Here is a 22,079-nt window from a genome sequence, read left to right on the forward strand (position 1 = left end):
CAAACTGATTGTTTAATCTTGATCTAGTAGAGTAAGAAAATTAATCAATCAAATTGAACTTAAATCTCAAAATGTGACCAAGGGCATTAGTAAAATTGATTTAACACATTTTTTTATAGATGCACTGTATTAGCAAAACCTTTGCGTACTGATGGTTAATGGTAGCTGTCACACAATGTTGTATACAAACCTATCTGATCACTGATCAGGCTGATCCCATTTTAAAACTACGATGCCTCACAAACATTTTTGGAATTAGAAAGGTAGAAATTGAGGAAGTTTGTCCCAGCGCGCAGCGTTGATGAAGTCCCAAACCACCAAGTTGTACTTTTTTTCGATTCACAGGATCTGAAATATTAAATGAAAGGAATTATGTACGTGTACCCCAAGTTAAAACCAAGTACATGCAAAAGGTTACGCTTTTTTGTAGCCATAGAAACGGCGCTTATCCAATCATATAGAGGTACTCGTATAGAGGTACATATCAGGTCTTTATTTAAATTTTATTGCCAAAAATTTAAAATATGTAGTGGAACAGAGACTGAGTATTGTATAAACCTCTAAAAAAAAGCCTCCCTTTATAATTTTTCTTAATCCAAAGGTCATTTCTCGACTTGGTTACAGGATCTGAGTGAAGTTGGCTACAGTTACCAGAAATTGAGGAAGTTTGTCCCAGCGCGCAGCGTTGATGAAGTCCCAAACCACCAAGTTGTACTTTTGTTCGATTCACAGGATCTGAAATATTAAATGAAAGAGATTATGTACGTGTACCCCAAATTAAAACCAAGTACATACAAAAGGTTACGCTTTTTTCTAGCCATAGAAACGGCGCTTATCCAATCATATAGAGGTACATATCAGGTCTTTATTTAAACTTTATTGCCAAAAATTTAAAATATGTAGTGCAACAGAGACTGAGTATTGTATAAACCTCTAAAAAAAAGCCTCCCTTTAGAATTTTTCTTAATCCAAAGGTCATTTCTCGACTTGGTTACAGGATCTGAGTGAAGTTGGCTACAGTTACTTGGACGGACGAGGGTCTGGCTACAACAAGTACGGCAAAACGAAAAAACAGCTCATCAACGACATTCGCAAGGCGCGCAAAATAGGCAACCTCCCGCCCGTGTATCCAAACGGGTGGTTTGCACTGCTAGAATCCTCGGAGCTGAAACCCAAACAGGCCAAATATGTTTCCGCACTCGGGGAAAACTTTGCTGTGTTCCGATCGGAGAGGGGAGAAGTGCATGTGCTGGATGCGTACTGTCCTCATTTGGGAGCTAACATTGCCATCGGAGGATTCGTGAGAGGGGATTGTATTGAGTGTCCGTTTCATCAATGGCAGTTCAGTGGACATGATGGGCGCTGCGTGAATATTCCTTACAGTGGAAAAGGTGAGTTTAGATTCCTTCCTGAAGACTCAAATGGGAGAGGGGGAGGGATATATGTCGAGAAATGAACTTGGGAAATTTCATTAAAAGGCAATAAACAACATGAAGACCGCTGATTGTAGTCTAGAATCTTTCACTTTTGAAAAGCCAATAATAATTATCTTTTAAAAGCGATAAAGTTATCTGGTAGCGAGAATCGAGGTGGAATCTGATGTAGTCATAAAAGATCTAACCAGGTCGCCGAATGTCGAGAAATGAACTTGGGAAATTTCATAAAAAGGCAATAATCAACATGAAGACCGCTGATTGTAGTCAAGAATCTTTCACTTTTGAAAAGCCAATAAGAATTATCTTTTAAAAGCGATAAAGTTATCTGGTAGAGAGAATCGAGGTGGAATCTGATGTAGTCATAAAAGATCTAACCAGGTCGCCGTGATATAGGGCGATCATTAAAGCCGATGATCCCACTTATACCAATACCAATGATGTAAATTCAGAATTAAAAAAAAAAAAAACACTTGTTTTTACGAAAAATTACATGTGACTTTGTGACTAACTCGAGCTTCTTCTACATAATTTCAGTGCCAGAATTCGCCCGGGTAAAGCATTGGCAATCCCTGGAGGTGAATGATTTCGTGTTCGTGTGGTACCACGCAGAACAGGAAGAGCCATCCTGGAGACCGGAACCTATGGATAAGATCACCAGTGGGGACTGGTGGTATAGGGGGAGATCTGAATACCTCATCAACTCTCACATCCAGGTGAGTACAACTCTGTGGCCGAGTGGTCAAGAGCACTGACTCTCAACCCGGAGGTGCTTGGTTCGAATCATGGCCAGGGCGGAAATTTTCTAACCAGATTTTTTCGTTCTTGGACAGGCATGGATGTAAAAGAATATGCCTTGAAGTAATGCGAAAGCGGTACCGAGGTACAATCTTACAACTGGTGGAGTTTAGTGCATTGTAGAATTCGCTCAGGAAAAAGGATCCCTACAGTTCAAAACATTTCAAGGATCAAAGAAATTTGGTAAATCAATGGCAAATTTCTTTCGTGTTGAATATGTGTAGAAAGGAAAAAAAATTCTATTGAAATGGGACAAACTGTTCGAGCTAGGAGGGCAGTGCGATTTTGACCCAAAATTTCGTGCATATTGGGCAAAAGTTTCGTCATGTCACAATCCTTTTCTTCTTCTTCCCTCAGGAAATCCCTGAGAACGGCGGTGACATCGCACATCTGAATGCCATTCACGCCCCCTCCCTAGTAGCCGGCAGCGACCTACACGATCTGGAAAACACCGCGGCTAAGTCGGCCCGGCATGTATGGGAGGCTACGTGGGAGCCGCATACGACGGCCGGAGAAACGCACATCGCCACCATGAACCTGCGACATGATCTGCGGATAATCGATCGTGTGCCGCTGCCTCTCATTGGAATGAATGTAGAGGCCAAACAGGTGAGATTTGCTATCAACACATTGTTAAATGGACTTTCCTACCCTCGGGCCCCGGGGTACAAAGTGAGTTTAAACTCCGTTTAAATTTTGTTTGGGCAATATGATTGGCTGAAATTGTTTTTTAAACTTAGTGCCGCTGCCTCTCATTGGAATGAATGTAGAGGCCAAACAGGTGAGGTTTGCTATCAACACATTGTTAAATGGACTTTCCTACCCTCGGGCCCCGGGGCACAAAGTGAGTTTAAACTCCGTTTAAATTTTGTTTGGGCAATATGATTGACTGAAATTTTTGTTTAAACTTACTTTGTGGCCCATGGCCTTAAGGAGCTATTACACTGAGGCAAATTAATTCTTTGGTTGAATTTATCAGAGAGTGTATGTGGGAACGAGGACTCCATAAGGACTTCTTTCCCAATTGTTATCTAGAGTTCACTGAACTAATAGTAATAGTCGACTGAATATTGGTGTGGAGCGGATTGGAACACATGAATTAAGGCACCCTAAATTTGTCAAGGATCCAGGTTTACCTTGCCCTTGGGATCAATTTCATTTAATTTCATTCAAATATTGTTTGATTTCAGATCGGGCCAGGCTATGTGGAGATGGTCATGCACACTTGCATTGGCAGACTTGCCATACTACAGACTGTCACCCCAGTGGAGCCTATGTTACAGAAAGTCATCCATAGGATCTACTGTCCACTATCAATTTAATTTCATTTCATTCAAATATTGTTTGATTTCAGATCGGGCCAGGCTATGTAGAGATGGTCATGCATACTTGCATTGGCAGACTTGCCATCCTACAGACTGTCACCCCAGTGGAGCCTATGTTACAGAAAGTCATCCATAGGATCTACTGTCCACCACATCTCTTCTGGTACGCCAATATTGTGCTCTATGGAGAGTGTATTATGGTGAGTCTTATTTATGTCTTCCCACCAACCTCAGTGGTGCAGTGGTTAGAATAGAATATACTTCATTTATACTGCTAGGATTTACCCCCGTGAAGGGACTTCACCCCCGTAGTCCTACTGTTAACGTTTTGGTTTTTGGATCTGAAGGTTGGTGGTTGGAGTCCAAGTCAAGTCATAATATTTATCTACTGCTAGGATGAGACTGAAAGGGGGTAAAGTCCCTTCACCCCCGCAGTCCTACTGTTAACGTTTTGGTTTTTGGATCTGAAGGTTGGTGGTTGGAGTCCAAGTCAAGTCATAATATTTATCTAAGTGCAATAATTTATTGGGGAACAATTTTTTTTTCTTCAAGTAAGTACTTTCACATTTTGTTATTTGCTATAACCATAGTTATAGCGAAGCTATTATATACTAGTAATGAGAAAGTATTGCAATCGGTTAAAAAAAAATTATTGAACTAAACCCAACACAGGATACAGTAGGTTATAGATTTTTCTTTTTCAAAATTCGAGATAGCATCATAACACCACTTTGTCTCGGATTTCAGATTGAGCGAGACATCATGGTGTGGAATCACAAGACCTACATAGACAAGCCCCTGCTGGTGAAAGAGGACAGGACTTTAGAGCTATTATATACTAGTAATGAGAAAGTATTGCAATCGGTTAAAAAAAATTATTGAACTAAAACCAACACATGACAGGATACAGTAGGTTATAGATTTTTCTAGGTTATACAGAAGGATTTCCAGTAGGTTATGGATTTTTCTTTTTCAAAATTCGAGATAGCATCATAACACCACTTTGTCTTGGATTTCAGATTGAGCGAGACATCATGGTGTGGAATCACAAGACCTACATAGACAAGCCCCTGCTGGTGAAAGAGGACAGGACTTTAGCCCGTCACCGGCGATGGTACAGTCAGTTCTACACAGAGCACAGTCCCAGGTTTGACTTCAAGAAGGACACTCTGGATTGGTGATCACATTCAGCACCACTAGAGTTTTGATGTCTTCCCACCTTGTACACTGGTCTTCCCACCAACAACACCGAGACAGGAGTATATGTTAGTAGATTACATGTGCTGAAAGTGTCTTACTGTCATAGAATAACGAGTTCCATTACCGCAACAGTTCGGCTAACGTCTCTTTCATCATGCTGATCTACTGGGTACAGAGTGCGTTCTATGCGGTTCTATCGTTGCTATGGCAACTGATGATAATTGTGGCCGTGGTACTGGCTATTGTGTTTCCCGTGTTCTTCTACTATCTGGGACTCAAGATGAACTATGTGAAGGTGAGTTCAATATTTTAAACTGAAGGTAGAAAGTAGAAACGCATTACTATTGATATCACGTGAGCTCATGGGGAGTCAGAAAGATGAAGTACAAAATGACGATGAAGTGAGCTCACGTGACACGATAGTAGTGTGGCTGTCCTGATGGTAGTGTCCTTCTACCTTAAAGCTCCTCTAAAGCAAGGTGCAATTTAGATTTTTTTTATTCATTTGATAATTTAGAACATTGGATATCTTGTTTACACTGCCAGCATAGGATTAAAGTTCCTATAATCCCGCAGTCTAAAGTCTAAACAAACATATTCCGTTCAATCGGCAAAAGTCACCTGGAATAATTATGCAAGTTTAGATGATGCTATAGTACCTACAGGTATTTATCCAATTAAATAGACTGACATCTGAGACCAATAGGATTTTGTAGGGTGGAAGAGCTTATGAACAATTCACTAGATCTCATTGATTTGATTTATACTTTTTTTTTTCATTCATACACAATATACATACTTAAGGTCGTGTTTTACCACCGTGGATTGTCTCAATATTGAGTTTAATCCGAAGTTGACCTGGCTATTAAATATAGGGAAATCCTCGTTTCATCTGAATCCCGAATTGGTAAACCCCAGCATTAGTGTTTCATACTCACTGATTCTTCTGTTACAGAGTGGCTCCTAACAGCTCACACCAATTATGAACTTTACCAGCCTCACCAACCTTTACACATTGGACGAACGGCCATTGGTTCTTCAACTCTCATGCTCCCCATTCGTCCAATCAGATATCATCGTTTGGATTTCGGCTAACGTCTCTTTCATCATGTTCTCATGCTCCCCATTCGTCCAATCAGATATCATCGTTTGGATCTCGGCTAACGTCTCTCTCATCATGCTGATCTACTGGGTACAGAGTGCGTTCTATGCGATTCTATCGTTGCTATGGCAACTGATGATAATTGTGGCCGTGGTCCTGGCTATTGTGTTTCCCGTGTTCTTCTACTATCTGGGACTCAAGATGAACTATGTGAAGGTAAGTTCAATATTTTAAACTAAAGGTAGAAAGTAGAAACGCATTACTATTGATGTCACGTGAGCTCATGGGGAGTCAGAAAGATGAAGTACAAAATGACGATGAAGTGAGCTCACGTGACACGATAGAAGTGTGGCTGTCCTGATGGTAGTGTCCTTCTACCTTAAAGCTCCTCTAAAGCAAGGTGCATACAAGTGCACACTTATATTGAACGATAATGTTATACGTGAGTTTCCCAACAAGTTCAGATTTAGGAAACACTATCGTTCGACATTTCCAACATAAGTGTGGAACTTCTTGAAGAAATTTAATAGGACTCAAATGGCAACTTTATTATTCTATAGTAAATAAAATAGAAATATCTTTATTTAAAATATAGGAAATAAATAGGCATGCTCACAAGCATACATTGTAAAATAATAAATATGCAAATAAAACACTATAATGGAAGAAAAACATTGAGGTACCCAGGTCAGGTATTATAGATCAAAATCCCTAACCCCCACCCACTTTAAGAATAATAAATAATTTTCAATGTTCACTTGATTATTTACCTGAATCCTGGGTACAACTTAAATTCTAAACATGAAATTTTACCCACCAACAATAACCAATGACATAAAATCTAAAGTTTTTCTAAGAACAAAGGAAATAAATTGAATTCTAAAACATACAATATTTCCCATCAACAATAGCATTACAATTACGTAAAGTTAAATGAATACATGGAAATACAGTAGAAATCGTTTAAAAGTTTACAGTAGAAACTGTTTAAACGCTTTCTACTGTAACTTCAAATCTAAACATAAAGTTTTTCCCGCCAACAGTAACATTCAGCATTCCACATAAAGTTACCTTGACTTGTTGTCTTGCTTGATTTTGGGAGGATATACTCGTACAACAGGGGTAACACACAGGTTTTCATAACCATTCCATCACAAAGTCAGAAATTGAGGAAGTTTGTCCCAGCGCGCAGCGTTGATGAAGTCCCCAACCACCAAGTTGTACTTTTGTTCGATTCACAGGATCTGAAATATTAAATGAAAGAAATTATGTACGTGTACCCCAAGTTAAAACCAAGTACATACAAAAGGTTACGCTTTTTTCTAGCCATAGAAACGGCGCTTATCCAATCATATAGAGGTACTCGTATAGAGGTACATATCAGGTCTTTATTTAAATTTTATTGCCAAAAATTTAAAATATGTAGTGGAACAGAGACTGAGTATTGTATAAACCTCTAAAAAAAGCCTCCCTTTATAATTTTTCTTAATCCAAAGGTCATTTCTCGACTTGGTTACAGGATCTGAGTGAAGTTGGCTACAGTTACTTGGACGGACGAGGGTCTGGCTACAACAAGTACGGCAAAACGAAAAAACAGCTCATCAACGACATTCGCAAGGCGCGCAAAATAGGCAACCTCCCGCCCGTGTATCCAAACGGGTGGTTTGCACTGCTAGAATCCTCGGAGCTGAAACCCAAACAGGCCAAATATGTTTCCGCACTCGGGGAAAACTTTGCTGTGTTCCGATCGGAGAGGGGAGAAGTGCATGTGCTGGATGCGTACTGTCCTCATTTGGGAGCTAACATTGCCATCGGAGGATTCGTGAGAGGGGATTGTATTGAGTGTCCGTTTCATCAATGGCAGTTCAGTGGACATGATGGGCGCTGCGTGAATATTCCTTACAGTGGAAAAGGTGAGTTTAGATTCCTTCCTGAAGACTCAAATGGGAGAGGGGGAGGGATAAATGTCGAGAAATGAACTTGGGAAATTTCATAAAAAGGCAATAATCAACATGAAGACCGCTGATTGTAGTCAAGAATCTTTCACTTTTGAAAAGCCAATAAGAATTATCTTTTAAAAGCGATAAAGTTATCTGGTAGCGAGAATCGAGGTGGAATCTGATGTAGTCATAAAAGATCTAACCAGGTCGCCGTGATATAGGGCGATCATTAAAGCCGATGGTCCCACTTATACCACAATACCAATGATGTAAATTCAGAATTGAAAAAAAAAACTCTAAACACTTGTTTTTACCTACGAAAATTACATGTGATTAACTCGAGCTTCCTCTACATAATTTCAGTGCCAGAATTCGCCCGGGTAAAGCATTGGCAATCCCTGGAGGTGAATGATTTCGTGTTCGTGTGGTACCACGCAGAACAGGAAGAGCCATCCTGGAGACCGGAACCTATGGATAAGATCACCAGTGGGGACTAACATGTGACTAACTGGAGCTTCTTCTACATAATTTCAGTGCCAGAATTCGCCCGGGTAAAGCATTGGCAATCCCTGGAGGTAAATGATTTCGTGTTCGTGTGGTACCACGCAGAACAGGAAGAGCCATCCTGGAGACCGGAACCTATGGATAAGATCACCAGTGGGGACTGACCCCTACAGTTCAAAACATTTCAAGGATCAAAGAGATTTGGTAAATCAATGGCAATTTTGTGTTGAATATGTGTAGAAAGGAAAAAAAATCCATCGAAATGGGACAAACTGTTCGAGCTAGGAGGGCAGTGAAATATTGACCCAAAATTTCGTGCATATTGGGCAAAAGTTTCGTCATGTCACAATCATGGCCGAGTGGTCAAGAGCACAGACTCTCAACCCGGAGGTGCTGGGTTCGAATCCCGGTCAGGGCGGAAATTTTCTAACCAGATTTTTTCGTTCTTGGACAGGCATGGATGTAAAAGAATATGCCTTGAAGTAATGCGAAAGTGGTACCGAAGTGAGTACAACTAGTGTGGTTCAGTGCATTGTAGTATAAATAAGCGAATTCCTTTTCTTCTTTCCCTTAGGAAATCCCTGAGAACGGCGGTGACATCGCACATCTGAATGCCATCCACGCCCCCTCCCTCGTGGCCGGCAGCGACCTACACGATCTGGAAAACACCGCGGCCAAATCTGCACGACATGTATGGGAGGCCACCTGGGAGCCGCATACGACGGCCGGAGAAACGCACATCGCCACCATGAACCTGCGACACGATCTGCGGATAATCGATCGTGTGCCGCTGCATCCACAGCAAAAGCTCAACGTTGCGGGATCCACGACTACATTGTAACAAAACCTCATTTAGTTCTGAACTCAGTGATGTTGAATTCAACAAGCTACGACAAGTTATAACAAAGTTATGGGCAAATCAAAGTCGTCAGGTAACGCTGGGTCACCCTGTATTAATTCATACTACTCATAAATGCAAACTCTACCAGATAAGCCCGTAGACTGGCATAATTATTTAGATTTTTTAGAATTTCGCCGATACCTAATGAGTAGATTCCCACATGTTACCTAATCACATGGACCATGAAAATGCTATAGATAGGACAACAAAACCCAAACACGTGCAAGTACACGACCTCATTGGGTACTAATTCAAAATTTACTAGTAGATTTCCAAATGATAAATAGTTTGCACAGATATAGGAGTTCGTATCCTATGTAGACCACTCATGTGTTTACGACACGTGAGTTTTAAAAGATACTGAGAATAGTTCGGAATTATGTGTATAATTATTGAGTTTATCTATTAATATCTTAATTGTAATCATAAATAGGGGCATATTTCATAACGAAATTGAATTCGAATTTTAATGAGGCGAATTTAAGAGTTTACACATTGGTATCGATCAAAATAAATAGTTAGCACCTATTTTTATTTCGAAATTGAAATGCTAACCCATTTTTTTATAACTACATAATTATTATTATTAAAAAATATCTGCAAGTACCTACGTATTTCATTTTCATATCGAATTTCAATCACTCAGTCTCGTAAGGGTATTTCAAGGCACACATATAGTTGAATCCGGAAAAGAAGGCGAGAAGATGATATAGAGCTCAAGCTCATACTCATATCATACCTGAGCTAACACTTGGCATGAGTTGTTGAAAAGATTGCTTCTCACATTTCAAAGACCAGGTTATTCCCTCTGATTTCAAATAGGTAGGTACCTAGACGAATAGATTTGACTAAACAACTGCATATAAATCTCACTATTCTCACTTTCGGCAATAGCCAATCGGAAAAGGGACACGGATAGTCCAGTGGTAACGCGCTTGCTTGCCATGCAGAAGGTCCCGGGTTCGAATCCCACCATCGACAAAAATTTGTACTCGTTTCCCCACCAACACCGAGACAGGAGTATAATATATGTTAGTAGATTACATGTGCTGAAAGTGTCTTACTGTCATAGAATAACGAGTTCCATTACCGCAACAGTAAGCATCCTCAAAAGTCGTGACCCAAAAGTTGGTTGATTGGTATCAAATGCTGGGTATTGACTATCAAGTCACCCACCAATAACACCGAGACAGGAGTATATGTTAGTAGATTACATGTGCTGAAAGTGTCTTACTGTCATAGAATAACGAGTTCCATTACCGCAACAGTCCAGCAACAACACCGAAACAGGAGTATATTTATGTTAGTATATTACATGTGCTGAAAGTGTTTTACTGTCATAGAATAACGAGTCCCATTACCGCAACAGTAAGCATCCTCAAAAGTCGTGACCCAAAAGTTGGTTGATTGGTATCAAATGCTGGGTATTGACTATCAAGTCATTTTCCTCAAAAGTAATAATAACAATGCTTATTTATACTGCTCGAATAGGATAAAGAGTCTATTTACCAGCAGGAAGTATTATTACTGTGGTCCAATTCTCGAATATCATAATGAGGTTAAAATTCCATACCTCGCCTCGGCTGGGATTGAACCCACGCCCTCCAGTTTACCAGGCGAGCGTGTTGGCCACTACAACACCGAGACAGGAGTATATGTTAGTAGGTTACATGTAGTTCTGAACATGTCTTGCTGTCATAGACTAACGAGTCCCATTACCGCTACAGTAAGCGTTATTATTGAGGTCAATTTAATGAGAGTAAATCAATGTTCAAGCCTCATTTTCAAGCCAAATTAATGAGGGTAAATCAATTTTCAAGCCCCAGTGTGCACTGGAACCCGCGCATTTCCGCTTGCTAGAACATTTATCATTGCAGTCTAATTTATCATCTCTTGTCTATTTGCAACAGGAGATCTCTTATCAGAGTCTTACATCACAAAGAATGTTTCACTCTTTCTGCAGAAAAAAAGACAACTTATTGAGAAAAGCAAAGTTCTGAATGAGAAGCACTTCGTAGACTAGGGCCCCAAAAGATGGGTTAAAGCTGATACGAATCTACGAGGGCTCTGATCTGAGAAATTTTAAAACAATATAAATTTTTTCGCCGACTTTTGATTATCAGCTTATAACAATGCCTCTTCAATCTGTTCTTCTTTTTAGAAGTGGAACTCAAAATTTCCATGTGTTATTTTCTAGTCTTTAGTATAATTTGTTATTTTCTAGTCTTTAGTATCATGAACATTATTCACAGTTAGATATTAAATGATCTCACAAGATTTGCAATTCCTACTCAGTATACTTATGTTTAGTAATATTGATCGGTACCTTCTGATGTACCACTTTTACCCCTGTATATCAATCTTGTTGTATACGACGCTATTGTAGCATACATTGTCTTTCAGTCTTCAGTAGGTACTGAAATCATTGTAAAAATGTATTTACATAGTTGTAAATGTAATTGTACCCACCTAAATGTAAACAAGATTCCTACTGAAAAATAAACAAATGCTTTTTCCATTACTACTGAAGTACTTTTTTTTTTCTCCTTATCCTATAGGATGGAAAGTAACGTTTTTTTTTTTTTTTTTGAGCCGTTGAGATCAGTTCTATACACCTCTCAAATCTTTCATGAGAACAATTCCGAATTTGATAGAAATTAAATTCTGGTGTTTATAAATAACCAGGCTTAGTAGCATCAAAAGTAAACGTTTGACTCGCAAGTCCGGGGGGCTGGGGTACGTGTTCCAACAGTGACATAACTGTGTTAAGAGCCTTTTGAAGTAAGGTGAGCATTGGAAGAGCCAAGAATATTGAAAGTAAATGAGCATTGAAGAGCAATAATATTGGAGTAAGTGATCCTTGGAAAGCAAGAATATTGAAGTAAATGAGCCTTGAAGAGCAAGAATATTGGAGTAAGTGAGCCTTGGGAATATTGGAGTAAGTGATCCTTGGAAAGCAAGAATATTGAAGTAAATGAGCCTTGAAGAGCAAGAATATTGGAGTAAGTGAGCCTTAGAGAGCGAGAATATTGGAGTAAGTGAGCCTTGGAAAGCAAGAATATTGAAGTAAATGAGCCTTGAAGAGCAAGAATATTGGAATAAGTGAGCCTTGGAGAGCGAGAATATTGGAGTAAGTGTGCCTTGGAGAGCGAGAATATTGGAGTAAATGAGCATTGGAGAGCAAGAATATTGGAGTGAATGAGCATTGGAGAGCAAGAATATTGGAGTAAGTGAGCCTTGGAAAGCAAGAATATTGGAGTAAATGAGCATTGGAGAGCAAGAATATTGGAGTAAGTGAACCTTGGAAAGCAAGAATATTGGAGTAAATGAGCATTGGAGAGCAAGAATATATCGGATGCAGTTGGCGATACAGAAAAGAAATGCGACGAGTGTATGGGGTTGTGAAATGCTGAGGTTGACGATTTTCGAAAGATAAATATAGTTCCAAAGAGTAAAACCTTAGGTAATAACGATTATACAGGGTGACCCAGCGGTTGTAAAATGCTGAGGTTGACGATTTTCGAAAGATAATTTATATAGTTCCAAAGAGTAAAACCTTAGGTAATAACGATTATACAGGGTGACCCAGCGTTACCTGGCGGTTTTTAAAATGATGCTACACGTTCAATTTTCAAGATAAAAAAGTGATATTTATTTTAAATAAAAGATAACAAAATAAGGTTTAGGCGGTTTTTAAAATGATGCTACACGTTCAATTTTCAAGATAAAAAAGTGATATTTATTTTAAATAAAAGATAACAAAATAAGGTTTACTTTTTTGGGCATTTTGTTTGTGATGGTGATCAGGTGTGGAAAATAACGCTAGCCGAAAGATCGGAATTCAATTTTCAAGATAAAAAAGTGATATTTATTTTAAATAAAATAAGGTTTACTTTTTTGGGCATTTTGTTTGTGATGGTGATCAGGTGTGGAAAATAACGCTAGCCGAAAAATCCCCCCAATACATTCAATCTGTGTGCAAAATTCGACATACTGTCTATAGCACGAATGCCTCGATAAAAAGCACCCGTTACACGCTAGCCGAAAAATCGCCCCAATACATTCAATCTGTGTGCAAAATTCGACATACTGTCTATAGCACGAATGCCTCGATAAAAAGCACCCGTTACCTCATCCAGAGTCCTTGTCTAATGAATATATGTACACCTTGTTTTTACCATATTTCCATTAAAAAAAAGTCGCACGACAAAATCGCCCCAATACATTCAATCTGTGTGCAAAATTCGACATACTGTCTATAGCACGAATGCCTCGAGTCCTTGTCTAATGAATATATGTACACCTTGTTTTTACCATATTTCCATTAAAAAAAAAAAGTCGCACGAGCTAAGATCGCTTGAGGAGGGTGGAACTTCCTCTGAGCATTAGTCACAAATTCACTACTTTTAAGAAATGCGTCGCACGAGCTAAGATCGCTTGAGGAGGGTGGAACTTCCTCTGAGCATTAGTCACAAATTCACTACTTTTAAGAAATGCCTCCACAGCAAAAGCTCAACGTTGCGGGGTCCACGACTACATTGTAACAAAACCTTATTTAGTTCTGAACTCAGTGATGTTCATTTCAACAAGCTACGACAAGTTATAACAAAGTTATGGGCAAATCAAAGTCGTCAGGTAACGCTGGGTCGCCCTGTATGAATGCAAACTCTACCAGATAAGCCCGTAGACTGGCATAATTGGGTATTTAGATTTTTTAGAATTTCGCCGATACCTAATGAGTAGATTCCCACATGTTACCTAATCACATGGAGAGTCGTCAGGTAACGCTGGGTCACCCTGTATTAATTCATACTACTCATAAATGCAAACTTTCGATTGGTATACCAGATAAGCCCGTAGACTGGCATAATTAGGTATTTAGATTTTTTAGAATTTCGCCGATACCTAATGAGTAGATTCCCACATGTTACCTAATCACATGGACCATGAAAATGCTATAGATAGGACAACAAAACCCAAACACGTGCAAGTACACGACCTCATTGGGTACTAATTCAAAATTTACTAGTAGATTTCCAAATGATAAATAGTTTGCACAGATATAGGAGTTCGTATCCTATGTAGACCACTCATGTGTTTACGACACGTGAGTTTTAAAAGATACTGAGAATAGTTCGGAATTATGTGTATAATTATTGAGTTTATCTATTAATATCTTAATTGTAATCATAAATAGGGGCATATTTCATAACGAAATTGAATTCGAATTTTAATGAGGCGAATTTAAGAGTTTACACATTGATCGATCAAAATAAATAGTTAGCACCTATTTTTATTTCGAAATTGAAATGCTAACCCATATTTTTATAACTACATTATTATTATTATTATTATTATTATTATTATTATTATTATTATTATTATTATTATTATTATTATTATTATTATTATTATTAAAAAAATATCTGCAAGTACCTACGTATTTCATTTTCATATCGAATTTCAATCACTCAGTCTCGTGCTCGTGAGGGTATTTGAAGGCACACATATAGTTGAAATCCGGAAAAGAAGGCGAGATGATATAGAGCTCAAGCTCTACTCATATCATACCTGAGCTAACACTTGGCATGAGTTGTTGAAAAGATTGCTTCTCACATTTCAAAGACCAGGTTTATTCTGATCTTACCAAAGATCAAAATAAAAAGCTTTTCTTTAACGAGGGCTCCAACAGTTTGGGCTAGGCCACAATCAATTCAGCAAAATTTCAAATAGGTAGGTACCTAGACGAATAGATTTGACTAAACAACTGCATATAAATCTCACTTTCGGCAATAGCCAATCGGAAAAGAAGTCCTCCGCATTTGAATATTTATTTAAAAGTTTCAAAATATGACTACACCTACCTACGGTCCCTACTAATCCTATTATGGTCCCTAAGGCTTAGCATGAAACTTTTTCCTTCTAAGATAAGGGAGGGTTTACTTCGAGTATTTTCCAAAACATGCCACCAAAAAATCCTTATTATGAATATGAAAATTCTTCGACGTCAAAAGTTTCCTTAAGCAAAAAAGTAAACAAATAAATCATACTTATGAGCATAAAAATTCCCCAACGTCCGGTATTTTAACTTAAATAAGTAAACAAACAAACCGATACCACGAATTAAAACGGTGAATAGTGCAACGCTGATTAGCATACCGCTGACATATTTATGTACATGGCCAATGATTTCGTCCTAATCTCGTATTTCCATCTTGTTTACTACAATATTGTGAATTTACGATTAGAAATCTACCCGGAATTAGAAAGGAAGTTCCACATTCGATATTGGAAGAGGTCGATATATTTAGGCCAAGTGTTCTGAATTCTGAACCTCAGCTATATCCCAGCATAACGGTTTCTTCCACTACTAGTTTAAACACCAGGGTAAACAATAGAAAGTAGCACTCCCATTATATATTCCATAATATTCAATAGTATGTCAATTCAATATTACAACAAAACAACGTAGTATAGGTAAACTTAGTAGAGATGGGATACAAAATACAACACAGATTATAGAGAGGACAAGGCTAATTTGGTATGGACATACTCAACGCTGCTAAAATTCACTACTCTACTGGGAGCATAATGATGAATATGATACCCATCTCATGTAAAATTTTAAACAATTATCATGAGGTTTCATTGTCTTGCTCCGATTTGGATAACACAAATTCAATTCAATATTACAACAAAACAACGTAGTATACGAGTAGGTAAACCCAGTAGAGATGGGATACAAAATACAGTACAGATCATAGAGAGAACAAGACTGAAATGGTATGGACATACTCAACGCTGCTAAAATTCACTACTCTACTGGGAGCCCAATGATGAATATGATACCCATCTCATGTAAATTTTAAACAATTATCATGAGGTTTCATTGTCTTGCTCCGATTTGGATAACACAAATAGGTACGCGAGTAGCAATGCTTGGTAGTGAAATATTCGGGAGAGACTGGGGCTCTCGGGGGGAGAGGCCCAGAACCACCAAGGGGTAACGATGAAATAAAATAATAGACACAGTTAGACCAACGCAAATCAAGAACAGTGTATTATATACAAACAAAACAAAATATAATACAATTTAACACGTATAAAATTATGAGATGGGTTCAAAAGAACCAAGAGCACTGGGGAGAGGAGCTGACCTAGGGACAGGGCAAGCTCTATAATAATACTTGAAGAAGTTTTGCCCCCCCCTCCAATTTCCTTGGCGGAGAATAGAGTCCAGGGGGAGATCAGAATTGTAGCGGAAGGTGGCCACAGCGGAACGCATACTCCCAGGGGACGCTATGATATTAGCACCTCTAAGAGCCGTTTTCACCCAACCAGCAATGACAGAGCGTGAAGCGGGTTGAACTATTCCTCTGGTAGTGATGAAGAGAGAGGTAAGGGGCCTGGACCCCATCCTTCTCTGGGACAGAGTGGACAAATGGCGGATCCACGTCGGTATACAAAATAGGGGGTCACTACTATTCTCTTTAATTTTCCAGCCTGACTGGAGGTGTGAAGATGAATCGGTCTTAGAGCCGAACACTGGCCAGAAGACTACAAAGTCATCCAGCTCCTGGAAATGGTCGGGATCCAAGGAGAGAAGGGTCAAGTCGTGAACCCGCCTACCCGAGGATAGAAGAAGGAGTATTGCAACATGCCTAGACACCTGGAAATGACTGGAAGGGGAAGGAGGGTTGGCCCTAATCCAATCTATTAAGGTGTTCACACTCCAGATATGACGGGTGGGGGGCTTAGGAGAAGCAGAAAAGATGCCCTTCAGCGTGTGGGAGACGAGTGGGTGAGAGGACAGGGACACTGCATTACCAGGATTGGCCAGTGAACATACCACAGACTTATGAACCAGGATTGATCTGTATGCAAGCTTCTGAACCCTATGGAGGAAGCAAAGATATTGAGCCAGGTCACCCGGAGAAGGATTATTAGACATTACCCCATTTGCCGAAGACCAGGAGAGCCAGCGTTTCCAGGGAGCCTTGTAAGTCTTCCAGGTTGACTTTCTCCAGGAAGCTAAGAGGAGTTGTCTATCGGCTGGGTCCCAGGAAGAGGTTTCTTCCAACCACCCTGCACCAACCATGCCTCCAAATGAAGTTGATCCACCTGAGCTGGAGGCCTCCCCGTTGACATGTCCGTCAGGTGATTGGGAAGATCGGGGATGGCAAAGGGACTGCACAGGGCTCGAGAGGCCAGGTCCGGTCTCCAAAAGACCTTCTCCCAGTGTGGGGCGATTATTATGAATCGGCCCCTGGCCCGGTTCAAGTGCTGGAGCACACGAGGGATCATGGCTGGAGGGGGAAACACCCAAGCAAGGGGAAAATCCCAGTCGACCGAGAAGGCGTCTATGAAGAAGGCCTCCTGGTCCAGAGCTATCAAGGAAACATACTTGGGCACAACTGCTGAGACCCTGGAGGCAAAGAGGTCGATGCAGGGGACTCCCCACTTCAGGAAGATCTGTTCCGTCGCAGAGCGAGAAAGGTGCCAATCCGGAAGAGATTTTGATCTTGACAGACTGTCTGCCACCGAGTTGTAGGCCCCTGGGATGAACTGGGCCAGAATGTGAATTCTCCAATCCTGAGAGAGAAGGAAGATTTTCTCCACCTCCGAGAGGAGAGAGAGAGACTTTGTTCCTCCCTGTCTCCTGAGGTAGGAGACCACGGTCTGATTGTCCGACTGAACCATCACTACAGAGCTTTGAAGAAGGGGAAGGTTCAAGGATAGAGCTTGGTGGACTGCAAACATCTCCTTCTTGTTTATATGCCAGTTCTGCTGCTCCCTGGACCAGAGGCCGGAGAGGAAGCTGCTGTCCACCTGGGATCCCCAACCTAGATCCGAGGCATCGGTTGAGATGAAATGCTGAACCTGACGGGGGAAGATCGGGGAGCTGAGAGGCAGAGCATTTAGCCACCACTCCAGCTTGGGAAGAACTGCTGGATTTATCGGGGTAAGATGAGGTGCTCCCAGGCGGAGGAGAGAGGCCTGCCTTTGGATTCTCCGAGAGTGCAGCCTCCCCATAGGAATCACAAAGGATGCGAAGCTCAGGTAGCCGAGGAGAGACCTTGCAGAGTCCAAGTTCCAGGTCTTTGAGGCTAAAAGGGTCCTCAAGATGTTCCCAAGAGTAAGCTGCTTGTCTTCCGGAAGCCACATCCTGTCTAGGTGGGGGTCCCACATGATACCCAGGAACTGGAGCACAGGGGCTGGGGAGAGTGAGGACTTCTGAAGGTTCACTATCCATCCCAAGCTCCCCAGAATGCTGACAGCTAGCTTTCCCTGAATTTCCAAAATTCTGGGATCCTGGTTCACCAAGAGGAAGTCGTCCAGGTATACAACCACTCTCATGCCACGACTCCTCAGGAGGCTTGCAACCCAGTTGGAGAGGGAGGCAAAGGCCTGGGGGGCTGTTGCCAGTCCAAAAGGAAGGCATGTCATTGCCAGGACGTCCCCATTGTAAGACAGAGCCAGAAACCTCTGGTGGGTTGTCTTTATAGGCACGTGGAAATATGCCTGGGACAGGTCTATCGAGATCATATAATCCCCTTTCTGGAGAAAGGATGGGATCCTGAAGTGGTTTATCAGGCTGAACTTCTTCGGGGAAAGGAACTGGTTGAGCCCCTTCAAATTCAAAACTGGCCTGGTTCCACCATTTCCCTTCGGCACCAGGAACAACCTGGAAAGGAATCCTGTGGTTGAATCCAGTCTCTTGAGGACACCCGTCTCTAGCATCTCCTGAATGTGGAGAGACATAGCTGAAGAGACCGGGGTAGCCAGGTGTTGGAGTGAGCAGAGGGGGACCAAGGGGGGCTTTGCAGAGAAGGGGATGGCGTAGCCAGAAACAATCCTCACTAATGGGGCTGGAGCACCCAGGCGGATCCAAGCATCCACAAATCGCCTGAGACGGCCTCCTACCAGCTCTGCACCGATCCTTGAGTCAGCGGGAGGATTTACGGGGCTTGAGCATCTTTGAGGTTTTTGCAGGGTTTGAACCTTGAGAGAAACCCGGCCTGGTGGCTCTAGGTTTTGAGGGCTGCTGCTTTTCTTTCCTCTTCTGGCCCGAAGGAGCAGGCTGTTGGAAATTGGCGGGAGCGGTGGGGCGGGGATTAGGCCTACGAAAGGCCGAGGGGTGATTGTGGAAGAACTCTGAGAACTGTCCCTCCTCATACAGGGCCGAGGGGGAAGGGGGAATCCTCCTTACCAACCTAGCTAGGTGAGGGTCCCGAGGCTCTACCAGCCTACGCCGGGACTCCAGGCATTCTGCCCTCTTACCACATACATATTGTAAAAGATGGTCGGAAACGTTCTTGAACACCGACTCATCTGAAAAGAGTGAGCCCAACTCCTCTCTAACCTCTGGATACTTCTCTACCAAGGTATTCATGGTAGAAGAGAAGGCTCTTCTTTGGAGGAGTAGCCCATGGGTTAGAGTCCCAAGGAATAGCTCCTGCCGAACAAGGTTCTCTCCCGTTGAGGAATTCGAGTGAGGGAACTCAGAGGGGATAGCCAAGGGCTGGAAAACCCCACCTGCCTGGAGGGCCCTCTGGGATTCGGTATATCTTACCCTATTCCAGGCAGGAGAGCCAAGCTTCTGGCAAACCACTCCTTGACTGGCCAGTTCTGAGTCCGGATCTGGGATTGAAGGCTCCCTTTCTTTTGTTGAAGGGGCAAAAGAGAAGAGAGCTGGTGGGTTACAATCAACTACCTCGTCTTCCTCTGAGAAGTCCTCTTGATCTGAAGAGACAGGGGACAAGGGGATAGGGGTCACAGACTCAGAAGGAGGGGGAGGCTGAGCCACCTGACCCCGGGATGCTTTCATTGCCGACTGGAGGTAGTGCCCGTAGTAGGACGGGTCGCAGAAGAATGGCAAGGGGTACAGATGGTGAGCTGCGGAGGGAGGGAGACTAGCTGTAGAAGCTGGCTGGGCCAGGAAGGCCGCTGATTGAGCCGGAGGTGATATGAAGGGCTGGCCCGAAGAACTAGGCAAAGGGGCAGCCAAAACTGAGGCACTGGACCCAGGGGCAGCCTGAACTGTGGCACTGGGCTGGTGGGCAGCCTGAACCGGGGCACTAGCCTGAACAGGGTTGGCAGGAGCAGATGAAAGGGGTGGACTTTGATCCGAGACCCCAGAAGCCATACCAGGATCACTGACAGCTGGAGATTGATCCAAAGTGGAGGATTTCCGGGCTGTAATGGCTTGCACTAGCTGGGCCAGACAACGTTCAATTTTCTCTGTCTTCTCCTCCAGATGGCACAGGCGCTTTGCCTCGGGCTGGGGGTCTGAAGTATCCCTCTTGGGATTGGACGCCATTCTGAAAGAAACCAGCAAGGGGTAAGGGTTAAAGGCATGAACATAACAGATAAGTCGGGGAAGGACCGCCGAGCTTACAAAGGGACAGACCTGAAAATTAATTAAGTTCATAAGTGGGACCAGGGCAAGACCGTAGAGCCCACAAACAGAGCACCAGAGAAGGACCAGCGAGGCCAAGCCAAAAGGACTGGGACAAGCCGCAGAGCCTAAAGGCAAGAAGGAGCTTCTCAGCAAGAGGACCGGGACGGGGCCGCAGTGCCTGCAAGAGAGGGCTCGAGGGGAGGCCCGGAGGCTAAAAGTGAACCACCATGCAAGAGGACTGGGACGCGGCCGCAGAGCCTACAAGCAGAGGACACGAAACCAGGATCTTGCACAAAAAAACACTGAACTGGGACGCGGCCCAGGGTCCGTGCATGAAACACCACTTACTTGGAGAGTTAGGCAAAATCGCACAGCACGATTACAAGGATAAACTTGGATAAGTTTTTCAATTATTACAATTAAAACGAAACACACAACGAAAGATTAAAGGAGCAAGATGTTCACGCTTTGGAAATGAAGAGAGCACTGAAATCAAAACAAAAACCTTGCGGCCTAGAAGGAAGTTCTCTGTGCACAACAGAGCAAAGAGGGATCGTTCACACGATCTATAGGGCATGTTCACGCGTTGGAAATGCAGAGGCTATCTCACTGGGTCAAGCGAAGGCACAGACCCCAAAATACACAGATAGACCACTCTGTAATTTTTTCATAGTATAAACTCAGAATAATAGGGTATAATTTAAAATCTTTTTAAATCGTCATCATAACGCGTATTTTATTTTGTGGCAACGTTGGAAAAAAGTGAAAATTTTTCCATTTCGTCCATTTTTTGTATTTTATTATTCACTTCCCCTCCTTTTCTTTTGGATATTTTTGGATTTGAGTGAAAAATTTTTCACCTCTGTTGGAAGAGAAAAAAACTTGTATCCTTTTGTCGCCATCTTTTTTTTCCAACAAATCCACTTTTTTTTCATTATTAGCATTTGAACTAGTAAATGGAAGAAGAAATCAGCTGACTTTGCATTTTATTATCCAGAACAAAAAGCACTGTGGTGGGGATAAAAAAAGTGACCACAGTGGAATATTTTGGATTAGGAAAAATTTCCATTTCAAATAAATAAAATCCCCCTTTAAACTACTCTCGTCACTTCTTTGCGTCATTTTTTCACAGATAGACCACTCTGTAATTTTTTCATAGTGTAAACTCAGAATAATAGGGTATAAAATCTTTTTAAATCGTCATCAAGCTCTTTTTTTCACCTCGCTTCGATCGGTGAAAAAAATCATTTTGGTTGACTTGGCAACACTGTACGTTTCCGGAGGTTTTTTTTCCTCTTTTTTTCACCTCGCTTCGATCGGTGAAAAAAATCATTTTGGTTGACTTGGCAACACTGTACGTTTCCGGAGGTTTTTTTTCTCGCTGGCGGGAGGTTTTTGGTTTTTTATTTTTTAATTTTTTGGTAATGGACGCAAGGCTGGGAATCAAGTTTTTGTACTTTTGGTTTGGATTTTCC

The 22,079-nt window shown here is 41.7% G+C and overlaps 3 protein-coding genes across 3 annotated transcripts; 2 read left to right on the forward strand and 1 right to left on the reverse strand.

The window, feature by feature from the left end:
* The first annotated feature begins 158 nt into the window (after positions 1-158).
* On the forward strand, positions 159-4,737 carry LOC103506558 (cholesterol 7-desaturase-like). Its single transcript, XM_026821579.1, has 7 exons — positions 159-209; positions 998-1,391; positions 1,971-2,149; positions 2,589-2,840; positions 3,586-3,756; positions 4,304-4,408; positions 4,576-4,737. The coding sequence occupies exons 1-7, from the start codon at positions 159-161 to the stop codon at positions 4,735-4,737; spliced, it is 1,314 nt and encodes a 437-aa protein (XP_026677380.1).
* A 1,127-nt stretch (positions 4,738-5,864) lies between these two features.
* On the forward strand, positions 5,865-9,143 carry LOC103506559 (cholesterol 7-desaturase-like). Its single transcript, XM_026821580.1, has 4 exons — positions 5,865-6,074; positions 7,378-7,771; positions 8,162-8,289; positions 8,877-9,143. The coding sequence occupies exons 1-4, from the start codon at positions 5,865-5,867 to the stop codon at positions 9,141-9,143; spliced, it is 999 nt and encodes a 332-aa protein (XP_026677381.1).
* Positions 9,144-17,234: 8,091 nt separating this feature from the next.
* Positions 17,235-21,238, reverse strand: LOC113466297. Its single transcript, XM_026821581.1, has 3 exons — positions 20,953-21,238; positions 19,777-20,524; positions 17,235-19,205 (listed from the first exon to the last, which is right to left on the reverse strand). Exons 2-3 carry the CDS (start codon positions 20,521-20,523, stop codon positions 17,235-17,237), a joined length of 2,718 nt encoding a protein of 905 aa, XP_026677382.1. The 5' UTR covers position 20,524; positions 20,953-21,238.
* Between the last annotated feature and the right edge of the window lie 841 nt (positions 21,239-22,079).

The sequence above is a fragment of the Diaphorina citri genome, unplaced genomic scaffold (genome assembly GCF_000475195.1).
Source record: "Diaphorina citri unplaced genomic scaffold, Diaci psyllid genome assembly version 1.1 scaffold245, whole genome shotgun sequence".
NCBI classification, from domain to species: domain Eukaryota; kingdom Metazoa; phylum Arthropoda; class Insecta; order Hemiptera; family Psyllidae; genus Diaphorina; species Diaphorina citri.

Bases quoted from the DNA above. Each gene is read 5' to 3' on its own strand.
- LOC103506558 (XM_026821579.1), top strand. From the start codon at position 159: ATGGTAGCTGTCACACAATGTTGTATACAAACCTATCTGATCACTGAT. The intron at 210-997 runs GCTGATCCCATT...ACTTGGTTACAG, and splicing joins CCTATCTGATCACTGATCAG to GATCTGAGTGAAGTTGGCTA. The intron at 4,409-4,575 runs GTATTGCAATCG...CTTGGATTTCAG, and splicing joins TATATACTAGTAATGAGAAA to ATTGAGCGAGACATCATGGT.
- LOC103506559 (XM_026821580.1), top strand. From the start codon at position 5,865: ATGTTCTCATGCTCCCCATTCGTCCAATCAGATATCATCGTTTGGATC. The intron at 6,075-7,377 runs GTAAGTTCAATA...ACTTGGTTACAG, and splicing joins TCAAGATGAACTATGTGAAG to GATCTGAGTGAAGTTGGCTA. The intron at 7,772-8,161 runs GTGAGTTTAGAT...ACATAATTTCAG, and splicing joins TATTCCTTACAGTGGAAAAG to TGCCAGAATTCGCCCGGGTA.
- LOC113466297 (XM_026821581.1), bottom strand. From the start codon at position 20,523: ATGGCGTCCAATCCCAAGAGGGATACTTCAGACCCCCAGCCCGAGGCA. The intron at 19,206-19,776 runs GTAAGATATACC...GTTTCTCTCAAG, and splicing joins GCTCTCCTGCCTGGAATAGG to GTTCAAACCCTGCAAAAACC.